The sequence below is a fragment of the Oncorhynchus tshawytscha genome, linkage group LG05, assembly GCF_018296145.1.
Source record: "Oncorhynchus tshawytscha isolate Ot180627B linkage group LG05, Otsh_v2.0, whole genome shotgun sequence".
NCBI classification, from domain to species: domain Eukaryota; kingdom Metazoa; phylum Chordata; class Actinopteri; order Salmoniformes; family Salmonidae; genus Oncorhynchus; species Oncorhynchus tshawytscha.
In genome coordinates, this window is record NC_056433.1 from 12,642,284 (window position 1) to 12,659,397 (window position 17,114).

The 17,114-nt window shown below is 43.8% G+C and overlaps 1 protein-coding gene across 1 annotated transcript; it reads left to right on the forward strand.

Annotated features, from left to right (window-relative positions):
* Positions 1-1,427: 1,427 nt before the first annotated feature.
* On the forward strand, positions 1,428-17,114 carry LOC112249931 (apolipoprotein B-100). The gene is made up of 26 exons (XM_024419671.2): positions 1,428-1,537; positions 1,877-1,921; positions 2,980-3,092; positions 3,225-3,370; positions 3,601-3,748; positions 4,200-4,352; positions 4,858-4,982; positions 5,115-5,200; positions 5,324-5,774; positions 5,899-6,016; positions 6,132-6,278; positions 6,522-6,763; positions 6,872-7,094; positions 7,209-7,382; positions 7,482-7,685; positions 7,896-8,063; positions 8,335-8,540; positions 8,649-8,831; positions 8,943-9,073; positions 9,175-9,376; positions 9,497-9,669; positions 9,812-9,987; positions 10,107-10,222; positions 10,360-10,733; positions 10,984-15,665; positions 15,795-17,114. The coding sequence occupies exons 1-26, from the start codon at positions 1,483-1,485 to the stop codon at positions 16,884-16,886; spliced, it is 9,933 nt and encodes a 3,310-aa protein (XP_024275439.1). The 5' UTR covers positions 1,428-1,482; the 3' UTR covers positions 16,887-17,114.

Sequence of the window (17,114 nt, forward strand, 5' to 3'; positions counted from 1 at the left end):
TGGAGGCATAAACCTATTGTTAATGTTGCCTAAACACTCATGTAGTCATTGTTCATGCCTAAAGGAGTACCAGTAAATAAAAAGGCTTTGTATCAGCACAAACTTCATCGCCTCTAGTTTTCAATTTGCCATAAAACCAACTGTGAAGTAAGCTAATAAACATTGACTTAATGTGTATTTCTTTAAATTTTCAGGTGTAATATAAATGATTTCTATCCCAGTTGATTTAGTCATTGAAGTGTATATAAGTGTGCACACTAAACCACTATGAGAGTCAAAGTTTTCTATGACTACTTTTTCTCTTATCCTGCTTTTTAGAATTATGACTACTATCTATGAAGCCTTAAATGTTTACTCAAAACATTTTCTGTACATAATAGTGTTCTGCAGTCCTGAGGTTACTCTTTTAAGGACTTATGCAACTTCACATTATGTTCGTCTGCCTGATTATGTTATCTTCTCACTCTAGCCAATATCATCACACTGACTGAGTGCACTTCTGTGGGAATCCTGATCAAAGAGGTTCATAGATTTTTTTATGGAGGTGAAAGGGGGAACTATGCATCTGTCTCTGTCCATTCATACTTTAGTCACACACGATATGTCAGACAACACTGGCCTGATTTGAACTAAACTTGGGTAAATGATGCATCTTGCCATAGAGATCTGGCATTTACAAAATACATTTGATAAGCCCAAGGGGGGCGCTATATTAATCAACTGAAATGTGGTTGTGTTACTGTTGCCTTATCTTAATGTACATATTACAAGGCCTCCGTTTACACTTCTGTCCATTATAAACGTGTACATATGATATTCAGTTGGAAAAATAGCATTCAGGGTCTTGTAGATAGAATTTCAGGGAAGTATAATTAAGCATACAGAAAACAAATGACTAAAATACACATTTATCCATTCAACTAACCTATTTGGGTTGGTAGAGTAGATCATTCATGTTAGTAGGCAGGTTCTGAGTGACTTGCAGGCCACCAATCTCATCTGACCACATTAATCTATACAACACAAATATCAGAACAGGTGTACAGTAAATCCCATGTAACAATGCTAAATAATTTGCTACAGTGCTTGAGCACCAGTGACAATGTTTTTTTTTTAAATACACAAGTTTATTTTACAACCCCTTACTTCAATCACTTGTTTCTAAAGCATGAAAAACCTTAAATAAAATAAAAATGATAATAATAAAAAGCTAATCTAATACAATCAGAGAGTCCAATCAAGTCCAGTGCTGACTGACAAGTCTTGGGAGTGTTTGTGAAATGAGTTAGGCCTACCTTTGCCCTGCCACAAGGACTGCCTGAACTCTGGAACCAGGGCGGCACTCTGGCAGTTCTGGATCTCTGAAAGAGGGTTGTGAGAACTATAAAAGCAGAGAGCCAAAGCAGAGGAATCAGTCTACTGAAAGAGTGAAGAGACCTCTTCTTCTCTCCCGAAGGCTTACAGAGCTTCTTCCAACCCATCATGGGGGATACTAAGCTCTGCCTTCTGCTGCTGCTAGGCACCTATGCCTTGGCCCGTAAGTACAGCGCAATTTACACATTGTTTTTGAGGTCCATTTTTAATACATGCTTTTCATTCTCTACACAACTTTTTGGTAGTTTTGTGCTACAAGCATCCAGTTGTGTTGAAATAGGTCTACATTTAACAAGAGACGATATAACTAATTCTGGGTAGCTTACATACACTTTTTTAAATTGTCATTGACATATAAGCCTATATATATATATATATATAATGAAAATATGCAGATACGCTGAATACATTTTACAGACAGACAATTGCTGCAATGGATGATGTTCTGTGCACTGGTATTTCAACTTTTTTCCTAATCCTTTTTTATTTTCATTATTCACAGAACAAGATATTGGGAATTCTGAGGGACAATCTCCAACTTGTCTCTGTAAGTTTTTATTTTTATTTATTTAAATGTTAGATGAAGGTAATCTTCCAGTAGACAATGGTCTCTAGGGGAAAATGGGTTTTCAACTTTCAACAAGTTGCAAAATGTCACCGAGAAGAGAGGAGAAACAACCATATTGCTTGCTAGCTAGGAATCAAGCTTCAGGGGATTTCGTTTTACCTCAGGATTACAATAAAAATAAGTTTTCTTCCAGACTCCACTAAAAACCATAGTGGAATAAGCACATCTTTATTATAACGTTTACTCCTTGTAGCCTAATCACAACAACTCTAGGGATCATTGCTAAAATTCACCTAGGCCTACTGAACTCGCACTGGTCAGCTGAAATGTGTGACTTTGGACACTTTTGATGATATCGCCATTCACTATCAGGTTGACTTTGCTAGCTAGCTACTGTCTGTAGCTATTTAGTTTCACCCCAGGATTAAAATTAAAATAGCTACATGGTGTTCCAGACTAAGATACTAAGCAAGTTGTCAATACAACTCTGATATGGAATTTTTGTGAATTCGCCTATAGACTATACTTAATTTGCAAACATTTAAAAAGAGTGAATGAACTGGATGGGACAAAACTTATGCTTAGCTTTTTCTCTGGTAAAATTCTGATAATTTTCGTACACTAATTCTGACGTCATCAGAACCCAAAACAGGATATCAAACAAAAAAGGAGAGTGATTTTGTGAGAAGTTATCACGGCTTGTTAAAACCATAGAGGAATAGGCAAATCTTTGTTTCAACTCCTTGTAGTCTAGTACTCACAACGGTTCTAGGGAACGTTACTTCACCTAGGTCTACTCAATTTGCACTGGTCTCAGTTGAAATGTGTGACTTTGAACTCAATGATGAGATCATTGATCAGTGTCATGTTGACTTGCCAAATGTCAACACTATCAATTTTATCATACGAAAGGTAGAGTCCAGAACTCCTTATCTCACTAGAGATTAGATGTCTTTCATAACATGTCCCTACGTATTGCTCCCTTTTTCTCATAACTGTAATTGCAACGTTAGTAATTTATGCCCCCTTATTTTTAGTGGCAAAGAGGTTCAAGAACTTCAGAAGATTTCTGTACCAGTATGAAGCCGAGACACTTAATGGCGTAAATGGAGCTACCAACCTCAAGAATGGCCCTAAAGTAACCTGCAAGGTACATGACAGACAGCTGAGCCCAGAGCCCTCCAGCAACTCTTCCGGGCTCTCACTCAACTTCCATTCCTCCCTTACAGAAGGGGACATTAAAGGGACAGTCCTCTGACCGTTCCTTTTCTCCTTCTCACAGGTCGAAATTGATGTGCCCCAAACATGCAGTTTCATCCTGCGCACCCCAGAGTGCTCCCTGAGCGAGGTCGTCCACGTCGACACAGAGGGTTCCGCTGTGTTCGCACCCGCTGCTGGTGCTGAGGCTTTCCAGGCTGCCATGGCGAAGTACACTATCACGACACTCTTATCCCACAGCGATTTACAGACCTTTTCTTTTGCTTGATAACGCTTGATGATAGAATAAGAGTATACTTAGTGGCTCTGATGAAATTTGACTACCGAAAGATCAACGTAAATAAATAGAAAATTGTGCATTGATCCTGAATGTGCGGAGAATCCTTTTCATTTCAGAATAAGAGTATACGAAATAAGATGATCACTCCTTTATTGTCCAGGAACCCCCTGAAGGTCATGGTTGAGGGACAGACAGGTGTGAAACTCTTCCCTGAGGAGGATGAGACCACCACCATCTTAAACATCAAGAGGGGAATTGTCTCAGCCCTTATCGTGCCTGCCTTGGAGGAAGAGAAGAACAAGGACATGGTAAGAGCTGACCAAGGCAATTTCCTCACCTGCCAGCTCACAGCCAATTAGTCAGTGACGTGACATAACAGTCATCAGGTCCATATAGGTCTGGGTCATCAAGGCAATTTGATTTTGTTTGTGATGTATCAAGATACAAATGACATAATAAACAGATAAGATGCCGCAATCTAGGGTGATAAATACCAAACAACAAGTTGTTACAATGACTACCTAGAATGACTGCACCATAGATAAAGCTGCAGGTCAAAGTCTTTCATAGCTTCATGTCAAAACTTTGTGTGTCCATCTTATTGAGTTGACCATTCTAGATCTATAATCTGTAAATATCCTTCTTGGTACCAGTCATGTGACAAGGAATCACAGAAACCGAAGTATATTGTGTTAACCTAATAATCGAAATGGATGTATGTTCGTCATTTACTTTAACAAAAACTCTCTCAACGTTCAGGCCACCCTTCATGGAGTCTGTGGCACCAACTTCGCTGTCAATTCCAAAGAAGACATCGCCACTGACGTGACCATCACCAGGGACCTGTCCAAATGCGACAGCTTCATTGCCCAGAGGGACCACACCAGCCCCCTGGCTATCATCTCTGGCATGGTTAGAGGGAGGGGAAACGTGCAAAAAACATTTACAAAAAAACATTTGGTCATTCTTCGATTAAGCATTACATTTTAATAGAATATCATATCATAAATTCAGCCACGGGCCAATTTTCTTCTTGAGCGGATGGTCACGGGGCCCGAACATAATTGCAAATAATTTGTAGACTGCAAATTTACCGCAAGATGCCCAAACAGATTAAAATATTAGACTAAAACATCATCATTGCTTACATTTGTACACATTCACATATCTCTCTATTATTGTTGGAAATACTTTGGAGCAGATTTCCCAAATTAAAATCACTTGGAGCTGATTTGCTGGTATTTTTAGTCTTTTATGGCCAACAATTAAAAAATATATAACTCACTTTTTTTACTTTTTTTTTTTTACTTGGGGGGACAAATAAAATCACGTCAGTTGGGGAACCTTGATTTACACCATAAACCCATCATGATTATTGTTCCTGACAAAGTGTTTAATTGTGCTTCCCTGTCAACAGCAATACCCACTGTCCAAGCTGATCAGCAGCACCCAGACTTGCAACTACAAGTTTGACAACCAGAAGAAGCACATGACTGCTGGATCCTGCATGGAGAAGCACATCTTCCTCCCTTTCTCCCACCAGTAAATCCAGGCAACTTCAAATCTGTTTAATCCTATGAATAGAATACTGAGTCTGCAATGATGTTAGCCCAGATTTTACCCAGGCCAGTTTAGAATTCGTCACATGTTCTTCAATCCTCTTCCTGAATGCAGGACTGAGTATGGAGTGTCAACACTGGTAAAACAGACTTTGACTCTCCTGGAGACTAGCAAGATCAACGAAAGAGTTTTCAACCACAGTAAGAATTGACACTGGTCAAAATTCGTCTTTTACTCAAATGATAAACAGAATGTGTACTGTACCAGGCAGCCTTTACAGAATGACATTTAAAACTAAATGTCTTCTATCTTACTCTCTAAAGATGAGGCCAACCTCAAGGGTTTACCCATGGAGGCTGCTGAGGACAAAGCTGCCGTCCAGACAGCAGATGCTGCTCTTGCCACCCTGAGGGAACTGAGCACCCTGTCCGAGACCAACCAGGGCCACCAGCGCGCCAGCACCTTCCAGAGACTCGTGTCTGAGCTCCGGGGACTGAAGGGTGAGGCTATGAGCCCTGCCGTCCCTGAGATGGTGTTCGTATCGGACGCCCTGACCTGGCAGGCCCTGGCCCAGTGCGGTACTCCTGAGTGTAGCAGCGCCATGCTCCAGCACCTCAGGACCTTCGAGCCTGAAGCTATGGAAGTCGACGCCGCCGTCTATGCCCTGGGACTCCTGCCCAACCCCTCCCGCCTCCTTGTCAAAGACATGCTCAGCATGGCTCAGTACAAACAGAGCAAGCCCATCATGTTTGCTTTAGGCAATGTCGTCAGAAAGTAAGTCCAAAATGTATACTCTACTTGGTTATTTACTGATAGACAATGACTGACGGTTTCAATTTAGTTTAATAAACATTATGGTTCAAATGTTCATTGCCACCCTCTTGTTTTGTGTTACTAGGCTCTACCAGGCTGAGGGCAAAGTCACCCCCGAGATTGCTGCTGTGTCTGAGTTCCTTGTCTCCCTTTTGGGTGCTGATTGTGCTGGAGAAAAGGAGCTGACCTTCCTGACCCTGAGGGTATGTTGTCACCTGTTGCTCAACTAATTAGATTCTTCTTCCCACCTAATCACATGACATGGAAAGCTTGACTTCTTATCTGACTCTCTCTCTCTTTATTTGTAATGGACTCCAGATTATTGGCAACATAGGAGAAGCCATGGAGGCCGCCGACGCTACCGTGAAGACCACCCTGCTGAAGTGCATGAGACAGCCCACCACAACCCTGCAGGTCCAGCTCGCTGCCATCCAGGCCTTCAGGCGCATGTCTGTGACCGATGAGGTAAACTATATTCAAACTCCAAAATGAACTTTAAGGACTAAAAAGGAGTGTAGGAGTGCTGATCTAGGATCAGGTCCCCATATGTTTTTCATTATGATCTAAATAAATAGACAAGCTGATCCTATATCAGCACTCCTACTCTGGGACATGTGAATGAGGGCCATGCACTGCTATACTGTGGCACACATTCTCCTTTCAAAAATACATTGACTAATTAGCTGCCATTTTGTTTTTCCTTTCCAGGTGCGCTCTAACCTCCAGAGGGTGAGCTCATACGCTAAGGGTGCCGTGCAGAAGAGACTGGCAGCCTACCTGATTCTGATGAGGACACCTGAGGAAAGTGACCTGGAGCTGGTGAAGAAAATACTGAAGGCGTCGATGCAGGAGCAGAAACCAGACGTCCAGGAGCAGAATGCGCAGGTCAAGGCCTTCGTGACCTCTCACATCTACAACATCATCCACTCCAATGACCCCGAGACCATAAAGTATGTATAAATTTCATCTGAAACAGACTTTGTCATAATATTATACAAAAAAAGTTAAGTATCTAGTGTTAGTACTGATCTTTAATATTCTGTGATTCTAATCCCCAGGCTGGGCGAAAAGATCCTTGATGTCCTCGCTGACCCTACCATTGCAACCACTCATGGTGACTACACTACTATGTCTCGCAACTACAAGATGGATGCTGTCATGAACAACATGAAGACCAGCATGCAAGGAAACATGATCTTTGATCCCACCAGCCAACTGCCCAAGGAGATCATGCTTGAGACTACCCTAAAGGCTTTCGGCTATAACATGGACATGTGGGAGGTATGTAATAACAGAAAGATGTTTTTATGTCTAGTAACTCATAATAACAGGTTTGTAGTGTGATTTTTGTTATATCCACTCTACATTGCATTGACTGTTTTTTTTTGTCTATAGATTGGCATGGAGGGAAAAGACTTTGAGCCAACCATTGAGGCTCTGTTCGGAAAGAGCGGGTTCTTCCCTGACACCGTATCCAAGGCTATGTACTGGGCTGGAGACAAGATGCCAGACCAGGTGAACGAGGTTCTGAAGAACTTCGCTGCCCCATTGAAGAATGAGAAAACAAAGGTGATTACCACACATCTTGTAAAAAAATATATATTACTCCACTGCATTCAGTTTGTGTTACGATTGTCATTGTTAACTCTTCTCAAATCTTTTCTTCAGGTCCCAGAGAACATCATGAGGGAGATTATCCGCAACTTCAACAAGCTGGCGAAGGATCTGCAGGCTCAGGAGTCCCCTGAAGCCATGGCCTATCTAAGGATCATGGGAACTGAGCTTGGATACATCAAGGGCAGCGAGCTGAAGGGCATTGCCCAATACGCAGCCATGTACGCTGAGATCCTCCTCAAGGTCATGCCCACAAAGGTAATTCACATGTTTACATATATGTGTACCTCCAAGTGTGAAGAACCCTCTTGTTTAATTTCCAGCTAAGAACAATTTAATGTTTATAAAAATGTTCAAGAATGTATGACTTTTAAGTCGCTTTGGATAACAGCATCTGCTGAATGGTATATTTTATATGTATTTATTGTTATTGTTATTGTCATTGATTACATTTCTTCCTGGGTTTAGTTCATGCAGAAGATGGTGGCAGGCACTGACAATGAAGTGTTTGCCCATTACATCTTCATGGACAACAAGTTTTCCCTGTCAACTGCATCTGGCTTCCCTCTGAAGTTCTCTCTGTCCGGTACCTTTGCTCCTGGAGCTAAGGGTGGCCTGCGCTTTCACCGCAACATGGTAAATATCTCACTCACTGTTCTCTGCTATAATCCTGCACTCAATCAACATTCTTTCACAAGATTCTAATTCCATTTTTTTGTTGAGTTTTCAGTAACATTAGTTTTCATACTATTAATACATTTGTATCGAATTGTTTGTAGACATTTATAAAAATTCTCAAGTATTTGTAATAAACATTTGTAATAATAATATATGAAACATTTATAATAATGAAGGCATTTATACATAAGAGTTTTCTAATGGGCCTCTCACTGCTATCTTTTAACAGCAGGAAGTGTCCTTCATGCCCTCTGTGGGAGTGGAGTTTGTGACCCAGATGGGAGTACACATCCCTGAGTTTACCAGCTCCGTTGTGGAGATGCACACCAACATGTACCACGAAAGCGCCGTCAACGCCAAGATCACCATGGAGCAGAACCAGATCAAGCTGGGTATCCCTGCTCCTCAGGGCTCCACCCAGCTCTTCAGAGTCAGGTACATAAAAAACAACCAAAACTAATTCAAATTTTCAATTGAGTAAATGTATCAAAAGTCACATAATTTGTTATTTATTTTTGTTCTTTTGCTTTTCTTCAACAACAGCAACAGAATGCTGACAGTTACCTCTGGTCAGGCTACTCTGATCCCCCCCATGGATGAGGGCAGGACCAACGTCGTGAACTGCAACCCTCTCTTCTCTGGAGTGAAGTACTGCACCACCGTCCGTTACAACTTAGCTGGTGACAACGCTGCTGCTCCTTATTTCCCTCTCAATGGAGAGACTAAGTAAGGACAACATTTGAGGGAGTCTGGATGTGTTTATGGAAGGATATTGCTAATGCACCATGTATGAAGATCAAACTAGCATCATACTGAACAACAGTCTCTCTGTTCTAGGTTTGCTCTTGATATTGAGCCTACTGACGAGGTCTCTGAGTACACCGCCACCTTCGCCTATGACCTCCTTAGCGAGGGAAAGGAGGGACGCCAGAAGGTTGACACAGTGAGGATGACACTTAGAGCGGAGGGTAGGAACATCTGTCCAAGCACTACATTTCCCATGGTTCATACTGTTTGGTGTGAGTCAGTGGTTAAAATCAACTCACTCTCTTCCTCCTTGTTTCCCTAGGTGCTAAACCCACTGAGGCCACCGCCACCATGAAGTACAACAGGAACAGAAACATTCTGACCACCAACGTCCAGATCCCCGACTATGATGTGGAGGCTGGAATCAGGATTGGTCTCACCGACAGCAGAGCCAATGGAAAGTCCATCACCATCGACATCACCAACAAGAACATCCCTCAGCTGTCTCTAATTGGCCGCGCCAAGTAAGTAAACGCAAAAGCCCTCCCCTTTAGCCACATTCATTGGTGCATGTCTTCATAGATCAGCACATGTTGGAAATGAATTGAATCACTAAGAGATTCTGATGGTTTTCTTTCCTCCAGGCTTGAGGCCATGAGCGACAGTATGCTGCAGGTCCAGCTGGTTGTCCCTGCCCTCAAGACTGACGCAGTTATCACTGCCACTATGAAGAGTGCAGAGGAACTCACCCTGGAGCTCAGGAGTGACATCAAGCTCCCCGAGACCACCTCCATTCAGGGAGTCATCTTCAAATATGGTACGCTGATTCTACAAATTCATAATACACCATTGTGTAGGGAGGAGGTCTATCTTTATGTGGTATGTTTATTTGACTAGTATGCAATAGACATAAGGTTCAAAGTTGAATGTACTAATAATACAACATGTTTTCCTTTTAGATGAGAACAAGGTTGAGGTTCAGCTCGTGTCCGACATGGGCTCTGAGATCCAAAAGGTCATCCCTCATACCGAAGCCCTCCAGGCATGGCTGAAGCAGCTCTCTGAGGACATCCTGGACCAGCAGGTGGTCAAGACCGACATGAAACTGCGTCAAATCTTCACCAAATCTCTTGAGGTAAGACAACACCCAAATCCTTTTCGTACAGTCTCCTCAATTCTTTTCATGTTTTATTCTTCCATAGAAGTCAAACCAATGGTGGCAGATCAACGCATAACAAAATAGTTTTTTAACAGGCCATCAACATTTGGATGGACAAGATCACCTTTGATGTTCCCATGGTTGAGACACTGAAGGACAACATGCCAGAGCTGGCGATGCCCACAATGCCCGAAAGACTGTTCCTGAAATCGTAAGTACATCTGAAAGCAGTATTCTATTTTTGGGGTCTATTTTTTATAGAGCCTAGTAATTTTCTATGTGATGTCAGTGTCCAGTATCATAGTCTGATAGTAACAAACTATTTGCATTATTTCATTCCTTCAACAGTGAGAGCACATTCAAATACCAGTTCAACAAGAACCGTGTTACCATCACCATCCCCATGCCATTCGGAGGAAAGTCATCTGAGGAGCTGAGGATCCCTGCCATGCTGACCACCCCACATCTGTCCGTGCCCCAGGTCGGTTTGGAGCTTGCCTCCAAGAAGGTCCAGGTCCCCACCTTCTCCATCCCCAATGACTACAAGCTCACTGTGCCACTCTTCGGAATGGTTGAAGTGTCTGCTAAGGTGAACAGCAACTACTATAACTGGGAGGGAATGGTCGCCGGTGGCAACAACTCTGTGGAGGGCCCCAGCTACATTGCCAAGTTTAAGGTGGTGGCTGACAGTCCCATTGAACTCCTCACTTTCACATCTGAAGGTAAACCTTTTCTCTTAACTTTTTTTTAACCTTTTTGATTTTTATAACCTTAACAAGTTCATTGAACTTCCAAATCAGAAATGTTTAGTAGTTTTACAGATTGCCATATTATCATGTTTGGAAAGGAAGAAACATGTTACATAATAACTTCAAATTAGATTATACAATATAACCTACCTTGAGTCAGTTTGACTGATTTACCTTGTGTGTACTATAGTGACTTCATGTCCCTTGTTTTGTCTCATTACAGGAACTGCCCTCATCACTGACGTGCCAGAAGACTCTCTGAATGTGATTTTGAATGGTTCCCTGAGCCACAAGCTCATTGACACCAGCTTTGAGGTAATGGAAACCGTCAGTGTGTCAGACAAAGTGAGAGCCACAGGCAACCACAAGATTCAGGTCTTCAGCCCTCTGGGTCTGCAGACATCCTTGGACATCACTTCGCAGGCCTCCTTGGCCTCTGACATGCTCATTGGAGATGCTAACATGGATGGTAGTGTAACCCTTGGATCCGTGACCGCCAGCACCACCTATTCCCAGTCTTTCTCTTTCGAACACATGAAGAAAGAAGCCAGAGCCGAGTCCACACTGAGGGTGAACTCCCCAATCCTGGAGATTGTCAACAAGCTCAAGGCCGGCTATGCTAATGAGCAGCTTCTGATTGAGTCCAATACCAACCTGAACAACGACCCCATTAAGCACACCACCAAGTTCAGCATCAGCTACAAAGAGGCCCAGCTGACGATCCAGTCCGACTCTGTGACCAAGGCTGAAGAGAAAATGATCCGCAGCAAAGTGGACTTCACCGCCTCCAGGGCTGAAGCCATCATCAGGGTAGAAAACCAGGCTGATGATACTGAGAATCGTGCCTACTCCCTGCTCTCCGGAGCCCTGAACCCCGCCAGCCTAGAGATCAATGCAGACGCTTCCGTCAACGTCCTCGGCAGCCGCGCCTTCCACAAGGCTGCTCTGACGCTGAACAAGGAAGGTCTAGCAACAAGTGCCACCACCACCGCCCAAAGCAGCCCCATAACCTTTGAGAATGTCTTTAATGGTGGAGTCGATACCACCGGGGCCCATGTGTCCATCAACACCAAGGGGGCCTTTGGGGAGACCACCGCCAACCTCAACTTGGAGGGGAAAGTGGCAAGCTCTGAGGTCTTCCTAAACAGCATTTTCAAGGGCAATCTCTTCGATGCCAACACCATGAACAGAGTGAACCTGAAGGTGAATGAAGACGGCCTGGCCCTCACCAACAAGCTGGTCGCTGAACTGTTTCAGATGGAGACTGAGAACACACACAGCCTGACTCTCACTCTTAAATCTCTGGCCCTCCACTCCAAGACCGAGAACTTCTTCAACAAGGAGAACACCTACAAGCACGACATCTCTGTCGACATTCAGCGCTTGGGTGTTGCTGTGAATGTGAAAAACGACCTCAAGATCACAGAGATTAACTTTGTCAACGAGGCTATGTTCAAGGTAGAGGATTACAAGATGGAACTGACCGGCAGCCTGAAGGGAGTCTCTTCCGAAGAGGCCAATTTCAAGCACACTTATGAGATCAGTTTTGCTGACATGACCACCACTGCTAAGTGCAACACCAATGGAAAATATGCACTCTCTCAGATGACACACACCGCTGACTTCGAGATTGCTGGTCTGTCCACCAAGTTCAACAGCGTGGCTAGCATCAACTCTGAAGCACTGAACTTGGACAGCACTGTCAACGTTGTTGCTGAGCCATTCATGGTTGACATTTCTGCTCTATTCAACTCCAACGGAACTCCGAATATGTTTGGAATTCAGAACATTGAGCTGTTCAACCAGTTCCTGTTGAAGGCAGAGCCCCTGGCTTTCTCCCACTCCCACGAATGCAAGGCCTCCACCAGCCTCCAGCTAGAAAATGGAGACTCTGTCAAGACCAACCTGGACAACAAGATCACCAGTCGTCTAACTCCTCAGGAACAGTATGCCTCAATGAAGATGACATCCAAACTGAATAACCATGAATTCAACCAAGAGCTTAGCGCCTTGAACAATGCTGAAACGATGGGAATGGAGATGACAGGAGCTGTCTTCACCACCATCTTGAACAAGGCCGGTGAAAACGAGGAATATGCCATCTCTGGTTCCCTGAAGTACGAGAAGAATGTTGACAGCCATTTAATTCTGCTGCCATTTGTTGAGCATCTCCCTGCAGTCATTGAACAAGTCAAAATTGCCACTATGATGACGATGGAAAACAGCAAAGGCCTGCTGCTAGATATTGACACCAAATACGAAATTAGAGCAAAGATCCAGGGGAAAGTGGGTGAACTGAAACAAGTTGTTGAGAGCTTCGACATCAACCTGTTCATTCAGGACCTGAAGAACTTCATCAATTCCATTGAAAGCCACATTCCTACACTGATAGCCAAGATTCCCACTGAAGAAATCATGAATGTCCTGAAGTCAATCAGGGACACTATTATGAGGTGGATCAAGAAAAATGACATCACTGGCAAGATAAATGCTGTTTACACCAAAATTGAAGAGATCCTGTCCAATTACGAGGTTGAAAAGATGGTTGAGAACATCATGGATGAGGTTGTGGAAATCATGAAGTCCTACCAGCTCAGAGAACACATTCAGTCAGCAAGCAATGCTCTTAAGTCTATTGATATCCAAGCCATGCTGAACAAAATCATGGCACATGTGAATGAGTTTGTAAATGAACTGAATGCCTTTGACTTCAAGCAAATGGTAGACAACATCAGTGTCTATTTCGATAGACTGACAGAGAAGATCAGGTCTTTTGATTATAACACATTCGCCGAGGAGCTGAAACAGAAAGTCATCGAACTGAGCAGGGTCCCCTGTTTCGGAAAACTCAACGGAGAGTTCAGTGTCATCTCACCTGACTACATTATGAGCACCAATGCTGAGTTCCGGAATGCCACAACTACCGAAGTGACACCAGAGTTCTACGCTATCCTCAAATCTCAGGCCACTTCTACCTTTGATCTGTTCGCCTACACCCTGGATGCCAAAGTTGACATTGCTGTGCCCAAGATGAGCCACCTGTCTGTTTCTGAGAACATCAAGATCGTGCACACGGACTTCTCCGTGGACCACCAAGGAACAGTTGCCTTCTACAGCACATCAGTCCAGGCTTCCTCCAAGACCAATGCCAAGGCCACAACTGAGCCCTACACCGCCGAGCTGGTTAGCAATGCCTTCTTCGACATGGAGAATGGAGTCTCTACCACACTGGAGACTACCTACAACCACAATGTGAACCTCCCATTTCTCAACATCTTCAGCAAGGCTGCCATAACCCAGAAGGCAGTTGCTCTCCTGGAAGGTGGCATTGTCACTCTGACTCTTACCAATGAGGGTAATGGTAAATCTGCCATCCAGGATTACTCCGATGAAGGAACCCACAAGTATGACATGCAGATTGTAATGAACCTCAACACTGTCAAACTGATCTTCACTGGGGTAACCGACACCAACAACCTGAAAATGAAGCAGAATGTGAATGCGGAAGCCAGCATTTTCAGTCACATCATCATTGAAGCCAACACTGAGACCGAAACTCCCTTCATCAAAAGCAGTGTTGCTGAGCTGAAAGCAGAGGCTAAGGTGCAGGATCTGAAAATTGAGGTAACTGCCTACTGCAACACAGAGCTGGTAGGCAAAGTTGAGGGAATTATTTCCAACTCAATCAACTTCATCGCTACACCCTATGAGTTTGTGTTTGACACCAAGAACAAGGAAAACACCAAGATTGCGCTTCCCTTCAAGTTGACTGGAAAGATTGATCTTCAGAATGACTTTGCCTTTACCCTCAACTCTGGAGTGCAGCAGGCTAGCTGGACTGGACTGGCACGATTCAACCAGTACAAATACTCACACTACTTCACAATGGACAACGGTGAGCAGGAAATCCACGTCTTCGCCCAGATCAATGGAGAAGTGAACCTTGATGCGTTGAAGGAGCCCATCTCCATTCCCAAGAGAGCTGTAGAATTCATAGGTAGGACTGAGTTCTCTCTGTGGGAGGACACCGGTCTGAGTGTGCTTTTGACCACACCTCAGCAGACCTTTGACATGGACACCAAGCTCACATACAAGAAGAACCCTGAGATGATCACCATTGGCATTGACATGGAGCCAATCTTCAATGCCATCAACAAGCACACCAGGAGTCTGAACAAGAACATGATCATTGGAAGGGACAAGACTGTTGCCATTCTCTCTACCTCATTTGACCAGGCAAAGGCAGAGTACGAGAAATACAACATTGAGCTACCCAAAACTCTCACTGTTCCGGCACACATAGTTCCAGTGCTGAATATTGAAGTGTCTGGTTTCACCATTCCTGTGCCTGACTTCAGTCTCATCACAATGCCTACTATGCATGTTCCATCTGCTCTTAGCAAGCTGACCCTGCCAAAAATCACTCTGCCCAAAATGCAGAGCAACATCATGATCCCTATCTTCGGTGACCTGACCTACGAGTTCTCCATGAAGACAGCTGTGCTGACAGTGAAGGCAAATGCTGCTGTCCTCAATCAGGATGACATCATTGTCCGATTTGACGCTTCCTCCACCTCTGAGTTTGATGCTCTGAAGGCCAAGATTGATGGTAGCGCCACCTTGAACAGGAACAATGGATTGAAACTGGCCTCTATCCTGAATTTGGAAGCGATGTATGTTGAGGGCAGCCATAACAGCACCATCAGCCTCAATAGCGATGGTATGGATGCCTCCATCACAAATACAGCTACCCTCTGGACTCTGGAAGTCAACCAGGAGGTCTTTGGAAATGCCCAGGAAGGCCTCATCATCTCTGTGTCTTCTCCAAATGCCGGACTCCTAGGACTCCAGCTGCAGGCCAAGAAACCACCCCAAGTGAAAGGAAGACTCTACGGCAGATACCCGGTAAGACTCGTGTACATTTCAATGACTTGATAAGTACTGTTTGCAATGTGTTCATGACAGCCATGTAGAGCATGTTACAATGCTGTTTCACTCACTTATTTCTGTTTCTGTTTTCATTCTCTCATGCAGTCTGAACCCACCACTGATGTGGAGATCATGGCCCTGAAAATGTCTGTGATCAACTCTGAGAAGCTGAACATTCAGACCACCTGGAATATGGAGGTTCCCACTGAGATCCTCCTGGTAGTGAGGGCGAAGGTGCCTGAGATCATGTCAGCAGTTTGCATGGAGGATATCCTGTCTGCTCCCCAGAAGATAGCTGACAGACTTGAGGGTAGTATGGAACAGATGACGGATCAGGCCAAGGTCATCTACAAGAGGGCTGCAGAAAACATTGCAGCTATGGATCTTACAGCCATCACAGACAAGCTCTCCAACAGTGTCATGTTCGTCCTAAGGCAGTACCAGAAGAATGTTCAGGTTTTGCTCGATGCTGCCATCAAGTTCCTGAGAGAGACCCAGTTCCAGGTGCCTGGACTTGAGGGAAAGATGTCCGGTCTTGAGGTCTACCAGAAACTGAGTAGATTATTTGCTGGATTGGTTGAGGAAGCTATCAAGAAGGTTCCAGAATTCTTTGCCTCCCATGGTGCAGCTCTCCTTGAACAGATCAGAAACATCAAATTCACACTTTCTGGCTCCAGCAACCTGGTCAGCGGGAGAGAAATCCTGGATGACCTGATGGCTGCCATTGAGAAGATTCAGAAGCAGGTGATCATCATTGTGAAGAGAGTCGGAGATGTCCCTCTGGAGGATATTGTGAGCAGGCTGTCTGCATTCCTGCGCTTAACCGTGCAGAAAACCGAAGAGCTCATTGTCTCCCTGAAATCTCAGGATATGGAGAAACTCACAGTGTGGATGAGTGACGTCTTCAGCGAAGCCATCGACTCCCTTGCCATGTCTGATATTGCACAGCAGATCGAGGAAGCCAAGAGAATTATCCGAGAATATCGCGACCTCTTTGCTGAAATGTCCATTGAGCAGCTCAATGCTGACATCCAGTCTTGGATTGACTCCGTGATTCAGAGTATTAATGCCATCCACACCAAGGTCACCGAGTTCCTTCAGGACATTACCAGAAATGCTGAGTCTTTTGTGACAGTGAGTGACAAACAGATGGACATTGAAATTCCTATTCCATTCATTGCTCAGCTTAACATGTAAAACATATATGCCCAATTCATTGGCTTTCAACTTGCAAACATAACTGTTATTCTCATGTAGCCTATTCATATTATAATGCATTTCCATTTATTTTTTGTAAGTTACTAATTTAGTTTATTATTCACAAGTTAAGACAGCCAACTTGACTGGTTTAATTTTGCTCCCTATGTGTCTTGTTCTTTTTAAAAACTTGAAAGAAAAACATGAATAAAGACCATTTGATGCAAA

Bases quoted from the DNA above. Each gene is read 5' to 3' on its own strand.
- LOC112249931 (XM_024419671.2), top strand. From the start codon at position 1,483: ATGGGGGATACTAAGCTCTGCCTTCTGCTGCTGCTAGGCACCTATGCC. The intron at 5,201-5,323 runs GTAAGAATTGAC...TACTCTCTAAAG, and splicing joins CGAAAGAGTTTTCAACCACA to ATGAGGCCAACCTCAAGGGT. The intron at 9,988-10,106 runs GTAAGACAACAC...GTTTTTTAACAG, and splicing joins TCTTCACCAAATCTCTTGAG to GCCATCAACATTTGGATGGA.